Genomic DNA, 19,559 nt, shown 5'->3' on the forward strand with positions numbered 1-19,559 from the left:
TGTTAAGTTTGCATTCTGGCAGTGATTTGTTTCTTAAACGGTCCTGAATAAATCATTTTAAAAGCAATAAAAGCACATAGTTATATTATGCATCGTATGCCATGATCTAATATGTTAAATTTAGTTTGAAAAAGCAATTTAAATGAAGATACAACAATGTGGTTTAATTTCAGTGTGAGGTCTGCATTGTTTATCTCTGTAAAAGGCAAGATATAAAGTTATATTTGTATAATTATTTACTTGTATTTTTAGCTTGAATTTTATCAACTTTTTAATTTTTATCTTAATCTGACTGCCTCTCCTGGCTCGCTGCAGCATGGAGAACTTTACTTTCAATGCAAACATTTTACTGATGGAGGGATTAAAGGTTAGCCCATCGTCCTCTGTTCCTGCCTTCATCCTCCTCCTCCTCATCTACATCTTCATCATGGTGTCCAACATTGGTCTGGTGGTCCTGATCTCCATGGAGAGGAGCCTCCATGAGCCCATGTATCTGCTCCTCTGTAACATGAGTATAAACGATGTGTTTGGGGCCACAACCATTATTCCTCGCATACTGAGTGATGTTTTCACTCCAATGTCACAGAGGTACATTCCTTATATAAGCTGTGCCATTCAGGCCTTCTGTACTCATTTTCATGCAGGCGCCTCTTACTCAGTGCTCATGGTCATGGCTTATGATCGTTATGTTGCAATCTGCAATCCGTTGCGCTATGTCACCATTATGACCAACAGGATGGTGGTCAAACTGTCAGTTGGGGCTTGGGTGGCAGCACTCATCTTTGTCACAATCCTTCTGGGTCTCACCTTCCGTCTCACAATCTGCCGACAGACTATTATGAATCCATTCTGTGACAACCCTTCTCTGTTCAAATTGTCTTGCCAGAATCTTCTCATTAACAACATCTACGGCCTCGGGATGGCCGTCGTAATTCTGGGCTCCTCACTCTGCAGTATAACTTTCACCTACCTGAGAATCGCCATGGTATGTTTAAGAAGTAAGAACAAGGCTCAGATCAGTAAAGCTCTGCAGACTTGTGTTTCCCATTTAGCTGTGTTCCTCATCCTGCTTTTTTCAGGTGGTATCATCAGCACCCTCCACCGTTTCCCTAATTTATCAGATGAGAGGAAGTTTGCCTCCATCATGTTCCATGTGGTTCCTCCTTCCATGAACGCTGTTATCTACGGACTGCAAATCAAAGCTGTAAGACAAAAAATGATGATTTTATTTAAAAGGAACAACGTTTTTTAAGGAGGTGTTTGCACATCTAACTATCTCATAAGGTAGCTGTGTAGGGTGACAATCTATTACTTGAAAATAAAAAATCCTGCACACTACTCTTGCTAAGTATCACCAATTTATTAGAAAAATCACAACTTTTTGGTACCTCTGAACCTTTGTCAAGTGTGTACACAAATCGGTGATACTTAGCAAGAGTAGTACAGGATTTTTTTCTTTTAAAGTAATTTAAAAGGAACAAAAAGACCGTGTCAGGGGGGAAATTACCATACCCTACCAAATGTAAACAATAAAATATGCTATGGGAAAGCTTAAAATGTATGCAGCTTTCTATCTAGTAGGTGTCACACTTTAACACAGGTCTCTCAAACAAAAATCAAACTCCCTGAGCACACCGCGCCCCTACCCTCCCTCAGTGTTCTGACCGTGTGCAGCTGTTTGCAGGACTGATCTCCATTCTGAAACGCAGCAAAGTAGATTCTTGGCAAACAAAGCTTTTATTATGTACTGAAATGAAGATGGTTCTCCTGCAATTGTATACTTCTGGCAATACTCTGCAATTGTGCCCCTACAAACAGTGTCCCTAAGTGGGCTAGCAGTTGGACAGGGAGGGGTTCACAGAAAAAAAAAAAGTATGAAACATGTTTGAGACACCGATTGAAACATAAACAAGTTGAAGGAAGCACCATCCCATCTATGTGAACACATAGCTCAAAACAACAAACCCAAAGGGAGTTTGAATTCACTCTGTTTTTAGAAAGTCATTACTCAACCATACATTTAGTGAGGATATCTTTGATATCTGCCATAAAATGTTGCATTTAATACCTTAAATAGTTACTTAAAGGTCCCTTATTATGCTTTTCTGGTTTTATATGCTCTTTAGTGTGTTTCCAAGTGTCCTGTGAATGTTTAGGCACATCTATGTGCAAAAATTCAAAGTCCGCGGAAACGCGGCTTCTCCTACGTCCTCCTGTTAGCTGTAGCATTAGCTGCATGTAACGCTCAGTTCTAGCCCCCCTCTAAAAAAATGTGTCAGTGCAGCGTCTTTGTCAGTGTGAGATCACTGATCTAAGTCCATTGGCTCGTTGTGGCAAGCCCAGCAGCTCATGTTGACATTTCCGAGACGCGTGCTGAGCAACTAACCGATAACGACAGAGCGGATCGGCAGACCAATCAGAGCAGACTTGGCCCATGTGGGGTCTAACAGTGGGGGCACAGCAGAGCGTAGCTGACGGACTCAGAGCGTAGAGGGAGCAAGGAGGAGCAGTACATGAAAACAGACACTTTTTTCGGACTTTAGCTATTGTGAACGTACAAAAGTAGGTACATAGATTAAATATACAAACCCCAAAAAGGCATAATATGGGCTCTTTAATACAGTGCCATACGGTATAGTATGAATGTCAGAAATTAGTTTAGCATTTTATTCAACTTAACATCAGGTATGAAACGATATAACAATGTTCCAGGAGTAATGTGGCAACTCTGAAAAAAACAAGTGAATGAATGATGATACAATGAGGCTCTTAATGCCACAAGTATTTTGTATAGTATGGATGTGTTTTTATGAATGTTTGTTGAAATATGTCCATATAATAAAGAAGAAGGTATATAATAAACTACTCTCCAAACAATGAATTGACTGTTTGGCTTTTAATTACAGATGATTCTTAGTTGTAAATAATATATAGAACAATTGGGAAATTCAATTCAAGAAGTATGAATCAATCTTTGATTATCCATTGTTGGTGGAAAAGATGGAAAAACTACTTTTGGTGAAGGCCTCCATAGTGTATCAATCATCAATCATTCAATCTTAATTGTAAATCGCCAATTCACAACAAATGTTATATCATGAAACTTGGTAAAAGACCTTTGTACTCATGGTTCTATTGTCTACAAAAAACATACATTAATCCATCAAGCAACAGTTACCAAAGTTACGGTGGCAAGAAAAAGCTACCCTGCTATTGGACGCATGAAGGTGACGTCAGGGAGCGCTGCGCTCAAGTAGAAATTTTTGCAACCTGTGCTCAACTGGGCGGCGAGGAGATACACTCTCGCGCGGCGCAACGCAGTAGACAATGACAGGCTTGACAGCGGCGCACAGTGCCCACCGCGTCCTATCTGAAAGGCCCTTTACAGTTCCTAGGGAAGAGACAGTCATTTTTGCTTGTTATTCAATAAGCTCTCTAAGTACAGGAAGCGCTATGCTCTTGCTCAGTTGTCCGCAATCTATCTTACCATGCAAGAGCAGGTTTTGGATGCTAACTGACACCAAATTTTCTGGAATTTTTGATAATCATTTTTCAAATTAAACATTTAATGGTAATTTGAGCTTTTAGTCTTCTGACTACTCAAAGCACTTTTACACCGCAGGTCACACTTACTCATTCATACCCATTCAAACACTGATGGCAGAGGCCGCTATCTAAAGTGGTCAACAGTATTAGCTAATCCCATTGATACACATTCACACACTGCTGACAAAGCAGCTAGAGCAAACTGTGGCTTGCCCGAGGACACAACGAACATGTGTATGAAAGAAATGGGGATCGAACCCCCAACCTTCTGTTGTGTATGCTGACTCTTCCACTGAGCGACAGCTGACCCACATAAAAGTTCACATAAAAAAATGAATGCTGATAATTACCAATAAACAGGTTAAGGGACACAAGTGTTTTGTATAGTATGGATGTGTTTTTATGAATGTCAGGCGGCTGTGGCTCAATTGGTAGAGTCGTCGCCTCTCAACCAGAAGGTCAAGGGTTCAATCCCCAGCTGAGCAGCATGTCTGATGCGTCCTTGGGCAAGACACTTAACCCTGCATTGCTCCCCCATACATCCCCCATGAATGTATGAATGGCTTAGTGTTGTACTTACTCTCTGATGTATGTCACTTTGGATAAAAGCATCTGCTAAGTGAATTGGAACATGTGCCCAGCTTTAAAAATGTGTCATGGCCTTCCATCACTGTGAAGCAGTTTAAACTGGGTATTTGTGTAATCTCTTTGGATTGCGACTTGTTTTTGAGGATTTGCTTTCGGTAGCTATCGATCTTTTGTCTGTTTTTACAAGCAACGATAAAAAACAGGTTTTAGAAACTGTACATCCTTCCCTTTTGATTTTTCACAGGAATGTTGACCCAACACCTAGTTTAAATTACTAAGGGATACTGCAAATGTAGGGGCTGCCGTCAGAAAAATGACCACTGTGTTCACCTATTTAACATGAGAAAGATATTAAAATAAATATATAACAAGGAAGTATTTGAGATAAGAACTTTAAAGTATACCTAATTGGTCATGGCTGTCACTGTTTTGTAAATCAGAAGCTGCTCACTCTGATTATATAAAAGTCTGCCAGTCTACCTCTGGCCTGTATGGAGGAGGATCCCGTCAATGGAGGTTAACCTAACACACACACTTATCCAGGTAAACACTGCTGGTTTCCACTGTTTAGAGAACACTGAATGTATTGCATCATTTATGTTGTGTTGAAAAAGAAAACACAACTGTGACATGTTTATTTTGATTAGCTGTTATTGGCATAAAAATTGGAGAAGAATCCATAATTAAACAATCTGTTGTTTATTTCCTTTCTATTTTATTTCCTTATCCAGGCGAAATGCATACAGGTGCAGGACAAGTAATGTACAAACTGCAGAAAGCAGAGAAAGGTCTCCACACTGTTCAGCTTCAAATGGGAGTTTTAGACAGGGCAATGTTTCGATCTACAAGATCTTCGATCTTCCTGATTAAATATTTAAACTTTCTATCTTTTAATATTTCATTATGATATGAATGAACCACAGTGACTTTTTGAATAGCAGCTTTATTCCTAAATGAAAAGTTGGGTATTGATACAAAAATAATGCAAAAATTAACAAAACATAATAAAACAATGAATGTACAGGTTGTTGAGGTATTGAAATGCTGTGACTGTTGGGCAAAATATTTTTACATCATCTATTCTTCCATTGAAAACATTATAAGTCACTCCTATCGATGAGGGAAAGAGCTGCTTCCATTGTAAACAAACTTCAGGTTAATGATTTAATAAGATGCCTCTTGAAAATGCTGATATTAAAGCTGTTATAACTGTTCGATCCCCATCTCCTGCAGCCACATGTACGAAGTGGCCAAGACTTTTAGCTCATACTGACTGACACTTTACATAGCAGCCTCTGCCATCAGTGTGTATGTGGGGTGAATGTGTAATGTTGACCTGCGGTGTGAAAAGTGCTTTGAGTAGACAGAAGACTATAAAAGCGTTAGATAAGCTCAAGTCCATTGACCATTACCATTTAAAAGCTGCATGGTAGAAATCAACCCAGGTGAGAGGAATGCAAAATTAAACATGAAGGTTAAGTGTTCAATCTTCATTTATTTTATTAGACAGACCTTTTTGCCTATATATATTTTAATAAGAAATAAATGTTTTAGTTTTTTCGTTCACTTCATTTAAGAATACAACTTATTTTGATTCACAAGTTTTGTGATTGATTTATCTTTCAGGATCCTCCCCCTGCAGCATGGACAACATCACTCTTAATATGGAAATTCTACAGCTGGAGGGATTAAAGGTTAGCCCATCGTTCTCTGTTCCTGCCTTCATCCTCCTCCTCCTCATCTACATCTCCATCATGGTGACCAACATCTGTCTGGTCGCACTGATCTTCATGGAGAGGAGCCTGCATGAGCCCATGTATCTGCTCCTCTGTAACATGAGTATTAACGATGTGTTTGGGGCCACAACCATTATTCCTCCCATCCTGACTCATGTCTTTACTCCAGTGTCGAGGCGGTACATCAGTTATAATGAATGCGTCATTCAGGCCTTCTGTGCTCACTTTCATGCAGGTGTCGCTCACACAGTAATCACTATCATGGCCTTAGATCGCTACGTAGCAATCTGCAGCCCCCTGCGGTACGCCACCATCATGACCACCAGCATGGTGGTGAAGCTGTCTGTGTCAGCCTGGGGCGTAGTTTTTCTTTTAGTTGTAACTGTCATAGGCCTCAGTGCCCGCTTGTCTCGCTGCAGGAATTCGGTATACAACCCGTTCTGTGATAACGCCTCCTTGTTCAAGCTGTCCTGTGAAAATGTTCTCATCAACCACATCTACGGCCTGGGCACCGCCAGTGTCACAATGGCGTGCTCCCTGGGCAGTGTAATAGTCACTTATCTGAGGATTGCCATGGTGTGTTTGAGCAGTAAGAACAAGACACTGAACAGCAAAGCTCTGCAGACCTGCACCACACACCTGACAGTGTACATCATCCTTTTGTTATCTGGAAACATCATCATCATCCTCCATCGTTTTCCTCACTTATCAGAAGAGAGAAAGCTGGCATCCATCTTGTTCCATGTGGTTCCTCCTTCAATGAACACTGTTATCTATGGACTACAAATCAAAGCAGTTAGGCAAAAAATTATGACTTCATTTAACAGGAAGAATTGAACAGAGGCCAAATTGCAAAACACCCCCTGAATGTGCAGGCATGTTAGTGAAAAATTTAGTCTTTCTGTGTATTAAAAACCCTTCATTTTGTGCATAAAGTTGTAGACTGACGAATGTTCAACACACATTTTATATGATTGGATAGCACAGAATGATCTGTAATCATACTGTGCAAAACAAGTGCATGATGGGATCAAATGGCTGAGACCTTTTGGACTGTTCTGACAACAAAAACATGACACTGAGGAAGACTGAATGCATGCTTTATGCTTTATTATTATTGCATGCTTTATTATATGTTAAATGTTAGGTGTTTTTTTTTGTTCTGATATGTCTCGATAAACTTTAGGTAATGGATGTTTGAGGATAATTGAGCAGCACTTATTCATGCCACAAGTATTATATATCACTTGGTTTACAGGTGAGGCTACTAGAGAAACCTTTTTTCGTCCCGGAAACATTGCAGAGGCGAGATTGATCCTGTCGTTTAAAGACGTTAAGTTCTTTATACTGTACATGCCTTTGTGTCATCTAGGTTAGATTATTGTAATTTCCTCTTGTCTGGCTCACCTTTTCAATGTCTGCAGATGGTTCAGAATGCAGCAGCTGCAGTTCTGAAAGGGGCATGTAAATATGAGCATATTACTCCAATGCTAGCCCTCTCTCCATGGGCTCCCTTGTCTGGTTAGAGCAGACTTTAAGGTGATTCTGCTAACTTGTAAAATAGTTAACAGCAGGGCTGTTAACATTGTGCCTGTCTGACACTCTGGCCGTTGTAGTGCACACCAGTGTCTGGTCTGACAATGGCCATAAATGCCCACACTAAGAGGGATCAAAGATGGGGTACAAGCAGTGGTGAGGTCTCCCGATCCAAGCAGTCCCACAACGTCGCAGCCAGGGAATGTAGAGGGAGGAGACGAGCGCGCTATGGAGAGGAGCGCACTAGAGGAGACGAGTTGGGGGAGAGGCGTACAACGGAAGACATGAATGTCAATGTTCATTTTCTTCTTGCTTGATTTGCTGGGAATGTTAAACGCACAGTATGTAAAATCAGCACATACAGCAACAGTACGGTAGCTTTCAGTAGCAGCTCCCGCTAGCTTATGCAGCGGTCTTTTTGACGTAACAGCCGCTGTTTCCTTGGCAACGATCAACATTTCGTGTCTGGCGGCTCATCATGGTGGCTGCCGAGAAGACACGTCCCATTACAACTATAAAATTACAGATTTCTCTAGCTTTGATAACTGTTGGAAATATTTGACATAATGCAAGTACTCAACAATAAAATATATATAACATGGGTTTAGTCAATTTTTAATTCATCCACATATTTTAATGTAAACATTAGCAACCAAATTCTACATATTATACCTTTAAGATCACTCCAGACAGGAACAAAAACAGGAATGCACAATTTCAAAATAAAACAAAAAATACAGACTCCACTCATAAATAACATAGTTAGAAGCTTTTTTGTGGATTTGGGTTCCCATGGGGCCTTAACTCCAAGGTAGCCACATCCTAATTGCTTCATAAAGTATTTCAGTATTTTGGATTGAAGAATTTGGGGAGGATTTGATTGGATAGTTATCTTTAAAAAAGCTTGGTAATCGGTCGAACACCCATGAGTTCAGGATGAGTAATACAACATCAGAAAATATGTAATTTTGATGTAGAAATACTCAGATAATGCATAATTGAAATATATTTGACAGATAATGGCAGATAAACTGACATTCAATACAGGAATGCTGGATTAAAACTAGGAATGTTTTTTATTTATTTCAGGAATCAGTCGAATCAGTTTGAAGCTAACGACAAATAAATGAATTAAAAACAGGAGAAAGAAAAAACTACAGTGAGCAGAGACAAACAAATATTGACACCACACCTGGTGATATTCTGGCCAAGTTGTCAGCAACAGTTTCCAGGACACCATCACCTGGAGCAATAGTTGCTATCAGACAATTTATTAAAGGTGTCAGTCAGTCAGCGTCTGAGCTGACTAGAGGAGGTTCAACTCATCGGAGGTAAAACAGACACAAACACACAACCATGATGTCTTCTTTTGTACAGTGAGTGTTGAATGTTTCTGAAATGTTTGTAAGACAGACAACAGTAAAAATGCTTCCAGTGATTGACAGACTTAACTATAATCTGCTAATCAGAAAAATTAGACCTGATTAGACTGTTTGCTGCAGAGATAAAACAGCAGTGTGTAAAATACAGTTGCATTTCTCATAAATTTGGAAAATATTTACTCATGTAAACAAGAATTATTAATGAAAATAGAAAACAACTAAATTTTATTAAGTGATGGATTGTGTCGTGTACTGAGTGTCTGCAGCATGACTTATTAATCAAATGTGAAAAACATGAAGTGTGACTGGTTTGTTCTTAATGCAGAATATTCTCTTTTCATTGAAGCATCATATTACAGCTGCCTGACATAAAATCTTGTAAAATACTCCCTGATTGTGTAGAATTCACCTTGTAGTGGATCTGAAGGTGAGCTGCAAACAAGTTTATGTCAACAGTCAGGGAATCAAAGCTACTATATTGCAGTGCTGTGTTTTTCCTCAGTTTTGTGACTGTTAAACTCTGAGGAGATGAGAGATGAAAGCAAAAAAGGAATAGATTGAGGGAGGGAAACAAGAATCTCCCATGTTCTACAGAATATAATGTGTTTTTTAATAAATGGAGTCTGATCCCTTTGTAAAGTCCAGTTAACAGCAGTTTGTGGTATATTACTCTTAAACATAAAGGTCTTTCTCTGTAGAGATTATTTCTGTGATGTTTTCAGACACTAACAAATCTAACAGAACTGTCTGTGCCTATTTTATTGAAAGAGAAAGTTCTGCACACTGTTCAGCTCCCAATGAGCAACTTTGTCCTGCACATGTTTGCAGTTTGCTTGGATGTGCGCACACCAGTCCCTTTTCCTGTTTTTGATTTAGAGAACTAAACACAGAGTTGAATTCTTTGTTTATGTTCCCCTTCAGGGTCCCTCCCTCGGAAATATGGAAAACAAAACTTTCAATGCAGATATCATCTTCATCGAGGGGTTAAAGGTCAGCCCAAAGGCCTCTGTTCCTGCGTTTATTCTCCTCCTCCTCATCTACATCTTCATCATGGTGTCCAACATTGGCCTTGTGGTCCTGATCTCCATGGAGAGGAGCCTCCATGAGCCCATGTATCTGCTCTTCTGTAACATGAGTATTAACGATGTGTATGGGGCCACAACCATTATTCCTCGCCTGCTCAGTAATATTTTCTCTCCGATCACAGACCGCTACATCTACTACATGGACTGTGTGGTTCAGGCTTTTTCTTCTCACTTTCATGCCGGCACGTCTCACGCGGTGCTCATGATCATGGCTTTTGATCGTTATGTGGCCATCTGCAACCCCCTGCGATACGCCACCATCATGACCAACAGGATGGTGTTGAAGCTGTCAGTGGGGGCCTGGCTGGTGGCGTTCATTTTGGTCGCCATCCTCATAGGTCTTACAATCCGTCTGACTCGTTGCAGAAGGATCATAATAAACCCGTTTTGTGATAACGCCTCTTTGTTCAAACTCTCCTGTCAGAATCTCCTAATCAATCACATCTACGGCCTGGGCAGCGCCGTGGTCATCCTGGGCTCCTCCATCGGCAGCATCGCGCTGACCTACCTGAGGATCGCCATGGTGTGTTTGAGCAGTAAGAACAAGGTGCTGAACAGCCGGGCGCTGCGAACCTGCACCACACACCTGGCTGTTTACATCATCATGTTGGTGGCCTCTTTCACCCCCATGATCATGCACCGCCGCCCTGAGTGGGCAGACAGCGGGAAAGTGTCGTCGGTCTTGTTCCACGTGATCCCCCCCGCCCTCAACCCGCTCATCTATGGGCTGCAGTGCAAAGAGCTCAGACACAAGATCAACGGCTTGTTTCATAAGAATAAAGTCACAGACGCTAAATCTAACATGCACGTACAAAGTTATCATAAATAACTCTTTAAAAAAAAGTTTTATTTAGTCAATGCCATTAACTTCTGTGCAGGTTTTAATAATATGATACATGTTTTGTAACCAAAGCTTTAAGTTGACTTTGAGTTCATTATTTTTGGTCGGTAGAAGTGCCAGATCACTGAATCTGCAGTTTTAAAGCTCGTGAAATAAATGTTGAAAAAACATTTACATATAATGACATTATACGACTGAAACTACCTTCATAGCCTGATTCTCTAAGGATCGATAGTGGTCGCTAATGGCTCTAAAGACACATCTCATTTGCTACTGCTATCTGCTCAGTCTCAAGGTCTAATTCACAGAGAATATAATGCAAAGTGTTATTCAAGGCAAGGCAAGTTTATTTATATAGCACATTTCAACAACAAGGCAATACAAAGTGTTTCACACAAGACATCAAAAGCATCATGACAGAGGAAAGAAAAGAAACATTAAAATAGAAAATTTTAAAATCACTGAAATTATTAAATCTGAACATATGTTCAAATAAAAATAATTCAAATGAAATTAACTGAAACAAATAAAGTAAAAATATAAAAAGATTTAACAGTTACAGTGCAGAGTTAAACTTTAAAATCTTAAAAGAGCTAAGAGTTTCAGCAGACCTGCAGTTTTATAAAAAGAGACCATTTTCCCATTTTAGTGGAGCATTTAACCCTTTGAGTGAGTGTGTTTTGTAAATTAGACCTTGTTTTAAAAAAATCAATTGCACAGGTTTAGCAGGCACAAAATGTCATGGTCATTTTTTCATACATTGCAATTTGTGGTTGTAGAACAATATGTGTTTTTATATTTAATACAATGACTTGTTTTAAGTATTAACTATCCTACTGGACTAATAAAAGCTCTTTCATTATGTACCTGACTTCTTTTTCATAATATACTGTAAGCTTTTACTTCATTCAAATACATTAAAATTGGATACTGAACTGAAATGATCTGGTTACATGTGGACAAATTATTATTATCATCAGATATTTTCTGAGCAATCCCTTGTGGAATCTTGCTATATGGATATGTTATTGATCTTTTTTGTCTTGGTTAATTTGTGATGCTTCAGGCAGCTCCTTCACTTGAATTCAACTTTAATAAAGTTGGGTTGGGTATACACAGCTTAAAAAACATTTGATATATGCAATTAACTATTCAAAGCCGCTACTTGAAATATAAAATATAAAAATTCTTTGTTTGTTTTTTTAATCAAGAATGGACATAAGAAAAGTTAGGAGTTCCGTTTCTTTCCCCGCGTAGTTCGTAGTTGTCCAGTTAACCAAGCTGCAGGTTTTACTTCCCGGTCAGGACTGTGAGTTGACATCTTTCCTCGGTAACACAGCTGTAGATCTGAGTCTGCTCAGAGTCCTCCAGATGGACTCTCTGAGCTCCCTGTTCCTCAGACTGTAGATGATTGGGTTCAGAAAAGGAGTCAGAGCGGCGTACAGCACAGACACAATGATACGAACCTAAAACACCACGACAAAAACCACAATGCTTTAGTAGAAGTAAAAATGATTCATGGCTATCATTGCATTCCACCTGACAGACCACAGAGTTTGTGCTCAATTGTCCTTGTGAGAAGTCGTAAAAACAAAGGCACAGGTATAAATCAAAGCTAGATGATGAGTCACTTACCTCGGGCGAAAAGTTTCCCACTCGGTACGAGATGTAAACAAACGATGCCGAGCCATAGGAGATGGAAACCACGGTCAGGTGTGCGGCACACGTTGCGAAGGCCTTCAGCCTCTGACTGACACCCATCTTTGATATGTTGACACCAATCAGGATGTAGGAGGTGAGGATGAGGACTCCGGTGGACAGTAGGGCCACTAAGCTGAAGGAAATGGACACGATGTTGTCCACAGAGGTGTCGCCACACGCCAGCAGTCTTACAGAGGACGGGTCACACCAGCTGTGTCTCACCACGTTCAGGCCGCAGTAAGAGCGATGCCAGGCCATGGAGCACGGCAGAATGGTGCAGAATGCGCCGAAACCCCAGGCCCCTGCCACGAGGAGCAGCCTGACGTGTCGAGTCATGACAGCAGTGTAGCGCAGGGGGTTGCAGATCGCCACGTAGCGGTCGTACGCCATGACAGTCAGGATGGCGCGTCCTGTAACGGCTAAGTGGATAAAGAAATACATCTGAAGGAAGCAGCCGGGGATCGAAATGGTTTTCATGTGTGTCAGGAAGCCGGACAGCATGTTGGGGATGGTGGTGGTCGTGTAGACGATATCCACAAAGGAAAGGTTGGAGAGGAAGAAATACATGGGAGAGGTGAGCTTCGGATCAGTCAATGCCTAAAAGAGATAAAATAGCCAGTTGTGGTTACAATACTTAATATTTGATCTTTGACATGATACAATGGTCAGAATTCGATGAACTGCTTTATTTTGTACCACAAAGATGATCATGCAGTTTCCAGCAAGGATAATGATGTAACCCAGCAGCAGAATGACAAAAAGGATAATCTTCTTTTCCCCGAGGTTGGTGAGGCCCTGGATGATAAAGAAAGTGACGCCATCAGTTTCCCAGGTGTTGTTTACAGAGCTGGATCTGTGATTGGTCGCTGACAACGGCAGGTGTGAACCTGAGATAGTAAGACACGAGGAGGGATGAGTATTTAGTCACACACATGACATCAGAGAGTTTTAGAGGTTAATGTCTAACACAGTGGTTCTCAAACTATGGTACGTGGACTCCCTGTGGTGGTACGGAAAGAAATCTTCACAATATAAAAAAAAACCCTTCAGCATAAAATGCCATTTTTTTTATTTTATTTGTCATACTCTTATCTTATTTGTCTTGTATCTATTGGGTTGTATTAATATTAGGGCTGTCAATCGATTAAAATATTTAATCGCATGATTGTCCATAGTTAACACGTGATTAATCGCAAATTAATCACACATTTTTTTATCTGTTCTAAACGTACCTTAAAAGGGATATTTTTCAAGTTTTTAATACTATTATCAACATAGGAGTGGACAAATGTGTTTCTTTTCATTGCAACAATCCAAAACAATGACAAATACTGTCCACAATAACCTTAAAGGTACTGCATGCTCAAAAGATATGCTGGCATTTTGACCTGAATGTAACATTACTTAGTAATACTAACACAATGTAGTGTCCAACTTAACACCAGGTTAACTAAACATCCTGTTTTTTAAGCAGCTCAACACAAACAGACACACATTGTACAACAAGTACTTTGATCAGTCAAATTTTCCATTTCTCAAATTTCATTCCCTGGACCCTTCGCACTTAAAGAAAATTATCTCACACAATGTAATTGTGTCTAACCTCACATGGGGGGAAATAACGGCTCAGAAAACATCTCCTTCTACTAAGTGAGATCAAAAATAAATTAAAACAAATAAAGTGTGCATGTTACAGTTGGGAGTGTAATACAAAATGATGACTCAGCCTATATAGTGCATTTAGGCTAAAGCTTATACTTAAATTTCTTTGGATTAAACAGTTAGGCTAAACTTCTACCTCTTGGCTCTTCTAGCCGAGGTTGAGCAACCCAGTCTACTTCCTTCTATTTTTTTTCCTGACAAAAGGAACATAGAAACACTACAAATGCAAAACAAGATAAAAGAAAGGAACTACAACATACAGTACATGGGTTGTCCCCATTACTTCTATTTCTTTGCACTGAGCCAGTTGCTCAAACAGACAAGCCTGTTTACATTTTGGGATGACAGGGCAGCTCGCTTCTTCTGAACAACATGCCCAGACAGTGAAAATAACCTTTCACACGGTACGGATGTGGCAGGGGTTGCCAAGTACATGCGTGCTAGGCAGGCCATCTCGCTGTGTGCCCCTTCATGTTTGGACCACCACTGCTGGGGACAGTCCTCCATGCCAATAGTGGGCTCGGCTTTGAAGCTGAACTTGCCATTTAAAACAGACTCTTTATTCATTTCTTCTTGTCATCCACTATGTTACTGCTGCATCGATTCCTGATGTCCCATACTAAGGGGCGGGCCGAAGGTCATACATAGAACGTGCGCGCGTTAATCGCACGTCAAATACATTAGTGGCGCTAAGGGGAATTTGCATTAACTCGTTATTATCGCGTTATTATCGACAGCTCTAATTAATATCAAATGTGTTTTTCCTCTAAATTAATCTAGTTTTTGCAAGAAACAACTAAGACATAAACAACGACAGGAGTAAGCCTCGCGTTTTGAAAAGTTCCACTCGATATTCCATTATAGTTCAGTCCTGAAACAACAGCAAGCAGCTGTAGACTTACATTAACAGAATATCTGTTATTAATATATTAATAATGTCTGTATTAACAGAATATCTGTTAATGTAGACCTACATTAACAGAATATCTGTTAATGTAGGTCTACATTAACAGATATTAACAGATATTCTGTTAATGTAGGCCTACATTAACAGAATATTTGTTATTTATTGGAGTTCAGCACACAATCCGTTGTACATTAACATTTTTAAAACGGAGCCAGGAGAACCTTCAGTTTTGATGCACGGACAGCGGACCTTATCTCTCCCCCTCCCTCTATCACTCTCTCTCTTGCTCTGAAGCTGATGTGATTCTGCTCTCTTTTGTTGTCTTAACACTCCGCAGGAGTCGAGAGGGATTTTTTTTAAAAAAAGGCAGTTTTGCCATGTTGAACGCAGAGACTTATAATAAAGCGGCGCTGTTTGCAACGAGCCTCCAGAGCGCGCGCCTGCACTCTCTCTCTCTCCCCCGCTCCCTCTCGCTCTCTCTGGCACGCAGCAATTTTATGAATAAATGAAAAGAAAGAAAAAGATTTTAAAATACTGTTTTTGATCCGTGCAACAGTGCAGACCTTAATCACACATTTATCATGATGCGATCAAGGTCCAAAGATTACACCTTCATTTTTTAAATAGTGTTTATCACTTGCTATTTTGTCCCTTTTGGCACACCATAATTAGGCTGCTGCAGTGGGAATTAACGACATCAATACACGTTTGAATGGCTCATTTAACTTTTAAAAAAAAAACTCCCAGATGGCTCAGTAAACAGGTGGAGAGTAATATGCAACTTGTGTCAGCCGGAATAAAAATATATTGAGCTTCCACCTCTGAGCTACACAAACAGGCACAGCTAATCAGACTGATGTCAGCAGGCAACCACAACACCAAAGCATGCAGAGCCAGTTTTAAAGTGTATAATCAATCCCCACAGACTTACAGCATTCGTTTAATGGGTGGATGCTGACAGTTAACACTGTGGGAGACTCAGGTCTAAGGGAAATTGTTTCTTAACATCTGTTAATAAACAGAAATAAACAAAAAATATATAAATGTGATGTACCGGTATACTAGTTTATTTAAAATTGTAAGATCACTAATTTTGCACATTAGCTAACAAAAAAATGTCTCCTGCATGGTTCTCAGCTCCCAAAGGCTCAGGCAAGAACAATATTTAAAAAATAGTTTGCGAATCCTTTCTTTTGGTTTACAAAGTTGTGCCCGACTTCTAATCTTTGTGCAGTTTTTGAATTGCAAATCCAACATGTGGGTGCAAATTATAAACAGTGCCCATTGATTTGCAAACTGTGCACACAAATTTGTGAACTGTGGGAATGGATCTACAAAAGTCTAAAGTCTTTTAACAGCTTTAAATCACTGCAAAGTTGAACAAATCCTCTGAGTTGAAATGTAAGGAAACTACCCTAAAACCTAATCATACTACTAGTTCGATCACGTGAAGTTCTCTAATTCTCAAAACTGCTGATAGGTATGAACTCATCATTAGCTGACCTATTAGTGCAAAAGTACAAGTGTGACAAAAGAAACTAAAATGTTATAAATTCTGTCACATTTTGTATTAGTACCGTCAGCTGTACTAATCATCGGGCCCGGTCGTACTCCCCAGATTCACCCGGTTTAGGAGTTTACTAGTAAAATAATACATGTGTGTAGGAAAAATACACTTCAAAATAATTGTCCTGTAAATTCAACAAGCAAAACATATTAATGCATTTCAAGCCTTTAGTATTTAAACATATGACCAGTTGTGCAAATTACATTGGCGTAAAAACATTTCAGGATTGAAATAAATGAAGATTTTATTGAATAATAAAACAAACAAAAAAAGTATGTAACTGTTTGAACAGCAAGCAAACTAGTTATACTGTTTTGATAAAAAAAAAAACATTACATTTTCTTTTAAAGTTAACTGTTGTAAAAGAAGCATTTTTTGTAATTGCATTTGAAGTAAACTGGAAGTTAGTTTAGCAGCAATGCTATAGAGCTGGAGCAGTCTCACAATGAATAAATGCACACAGAGGGATTCACAAACTTAAATAGATATAAATGACTGTTCAAAAATGTTTTTTTCAATGCTCAAAAAACACCACACATAGATCATTAAGATTTGAAAATTCATTTCTGATGCACATCGAATAATTACTGTAATGGATATAAAAAAAATATATACATTTAAATGTGTTCGCAATTTCCATCAAAAACACATTTGTATGTTGTGAGATTTATATACAAATAGTTTAACATGCATTTACAAAGAGTATCTGGTTTGTGGAACTCTTCTTCATTTGTGTTCATATTTTAGAGACTACTCCACCATGGCTTGTTCAACAAAATAGATCTTTTTCTCAATGGGGAATCATCTCTAGCTAATCAGATGTCTCCCTGCCTTTTGACAGAAATCATTTGTGAAGAGTTTCATTTATATATCAATCCCAAAATATATCTGTGAATCATTCTGTGTGCATTCATTCATTCAAATAGAAGTAATTAACAACGGTATTAAAAAGTCACATGTAGCCCAGTCGAATAAAGTGTCATCATTTTGAAAGATATTCACTTCAGGTCGTGACTTTCTCACAGCAAAGATTAAATTTGTACATCCTCAAATTTCAAATTCAAAAGCTCACCAATACTGATGTGAAAGTAGTGGAACACTCACAGACCTTTGAGGCTTTCAGAAGAAATATAAAACGGCAAAAGTTCCATCTCTATCAGCAGATACAGGAACGGGAAGGTATGCTGATGTCAAATATGAATCTATAAACACACAAAGGTAAAATGTTTATACTGTGAAATATAGATTTGTAGGTGAATTACTCTAAACACTAAGACGGACAGTGAACATTGTATAAGTAAAATCATATTAATGATTTAAAACCTTTAAATACCTTCTTTTTCAAATTAAGCCTTTAGAAATTGAAAATATCTGAGTATGGCTTTTTAAGTATTTGCAAAAATCTGATCGTCTTACCTGAATGTGCGGATCGGACTGCGCCTCGTCTAGTTCATTCTGACATTTCAGACTCAACTGATCTATTTGATGAAATTATAGTGAGACTAATTAACATTAATTACACAAAGTTACATCATATTCTCCACATTAAAATATTTTAATTGTACAGATGGTACAAATAATTCAAAAGGGACCTATTTTTGGTGACCTTTGTTGCTTTTAACAAGCATAAAAACTAAAAAACATGAAGAACATAATTATCTTTATCCACCAAGGGAACAAGCTTTCTGCTTAGTGTTTGACATCATTAGAGAGTCATTATAGAAGATTATATAGTTAGTCTCATTAGAGAGATTCATTACTTTAATTGCTCATGCCTGTTTGTCTGTGTGTGAACAAGTGGTTTTGTCTACGCGATGTAATTAGATGACAGCATATATTGTTGATTTTCTCTGCAGAAGACAGTCCAAGTCATTTCCAGTAATTCAGAGTTACTTTTGTAATGTTATATCCTTGTGTTTCTCTATGTTCTAGTGTGTATTGTTAACTCTTGAGTTTTCTGTGTGTCTTTAGTGTTTCCTGATTTATTTTGCAGTTCTTGTCCTCAGCGTTTTTGTCTTACTTCCTGCCTCTGTGCGTTTCCCTCCAGCCTTGATTGCCCTGATTGTCTTCACCTGTGTCGTTAGTCTCACCTGTGTTTGATTGCCTCTTGTATTTAGTCTCTGGCCCTTTCTGAAAAGCCACAGTTCAGTATGGAGTGTGTATTTTTCAGTACACTGAGCCCTTGTGGTCATTCAGTAGGCATTTTTTGGATCCACCTCTTGTGCAGTATGCACTGGATGCATCCTTTCTGGACATGCAAAATTAAATGTAAAACTTCACTTCACGTTACATGCAATGTGAAGTTTTTTTATTATTTACTGAGCCATCGTGCATATCACATCTGAGTTGGAGTGTCAATAACATTTAGCGGGCTTATGATGCCACTTCCACACTGAATGAATCAGATGAATAAGTAGGAACAAATATCTGCCTACTGCGTGCCCCTACTGACCAGTAGGTCCTACAGAATACAGCAAGGATAGAAGGGCCTGTCTACAGTAACTGGGTGCATCCGAATTGCCAAGTGACTACACAATCTTTCAGTAGACAGTAGACGGTCCCTACTATCCATGCTGTATACTCTTAGTACCTAGTGTTCAGTAGGCGCACACAATAGCTTTAGCTTAGCTTGTTTAGCTTTGTTCAAGAAGAGTAATGCACATATACAGTCAGGTAAACAAAAAACAATATCACAATGTAAATCAAGGTAAGAACAGATTCAATAATAAAATAACATACAGTACACAAAGGAAAGTACAAATGAAAGGCAGTAATATACAGAATATAAAATAAACCAATAAAGACGCATACATAAATAGGGAATTCATTATTTAAATAGAGGTCTCAGGGGAAAAGGTTTTAGTTAGTAATTGAAAGTAGCGATTTCAGTAGGGACACGTTTAACTTTGCACAGCATTGTGGGTGGTGAAATACAATTTATTTCCTGAAACTGAGACAAATCAATTGCATGCATTATCGAGGTTAGAGGCTCTAGCAGGGGTAACTAG

General features: G+C 39.0%; 4 protein-coding genes across 4 annotated transcripts; 3 read left to right on the plus strand and 1 right to left on the minus strand.

The window, feature by feature from the left end:
• Window positions 1-289: 289 nt before the first annotated feature.
• On the plus strand, window positions 290-1,252 carry LOC132988714 (olfactory receptor 8I2-like). Its single transcript, XM_061056287.1, has 2 exons — window positions 290-626; window positions 756-1,252. The coding sequence occupies exons 1-2, from the start codon at window positions 317-319 to the stop codon at window positions 1,250-1,252; spliced, it is 807 nt and encodes a 268-aa protein (XP_060912270.1). The 5' UTR covers window positions 290-316.
• A 4,525-nt stretch (window positions 1,253-5,777) lies between these two features.
• Window positions 5,778-6,707, plus strand: LOC132988715 (olfactory receptor 52N2-like). The gene has a single exon (XM_061056288.1). The coding sequence runs from the start codon at window positions 5,778-5,780 to the stop codon at window positions 6,705-6,707; it is 930 nt and encodes a 309-aa protein (XP_060912271.1).
• A 3,006-nt stretch (window positions 6,708-9,713) lies between these two features.
• LOC132988344 (olfactory receptor 8G17-like) lies at window positions 9,714-11,096 on the plus strand. Its single transcript, XM_061055687.1, has one exon. It carries the CDS (start codon window positions 9,728-9,730, stop codon window positions 10,700-10,702), a length of 975 nt encoding a protein of 324 aa, XP_060911670.1. The 5' UTR covers window positions 9,714-9,727; the 3' UTR covers window positions 10,703-11,096.
• Window positions 11,097-11,304: 208 nt separating this feature from the next.
• or6at1 (odorant receptor, family 6, subfamily AT, member 1) lies at window positions 11,305-14,644 on the minus strand. Its single transcript, XM_061056289.1, has 4 exons — window positions 14,479-14,644; window positions 13,112-13,302; window positions 12,350-13,012; window positions 11,305-12,180 (listed from the first exon to the last, which is right to left on the minus strand). The coding sequence occupies exons 1-4, from the start codon at window positions 14,642-14,644 to the stop codon at window positions 12,016-12,018; spliced, it is 1,185 nt and encodes a 394-aa protein (XP_060912272.1). The 3' UTR covers window positions 11,305-12,015.
• Window positions 14,645-19,559: the final 4,915 nt, after the last annotated feature.

The sequence above is a fragment of the Labrus mixtus genome, chromosome 14, assembly GCF_963584025.1.
Source record: "Labrus mixtus chromosome 14, fLabMix1.1, whole genome shotgun sequence".
Lineage (NCBI taxonomy): Eukaryota > Metazoa > Chordata > Actinopteri > Labriformes > Labridae > Labrus > Labrus mixtus.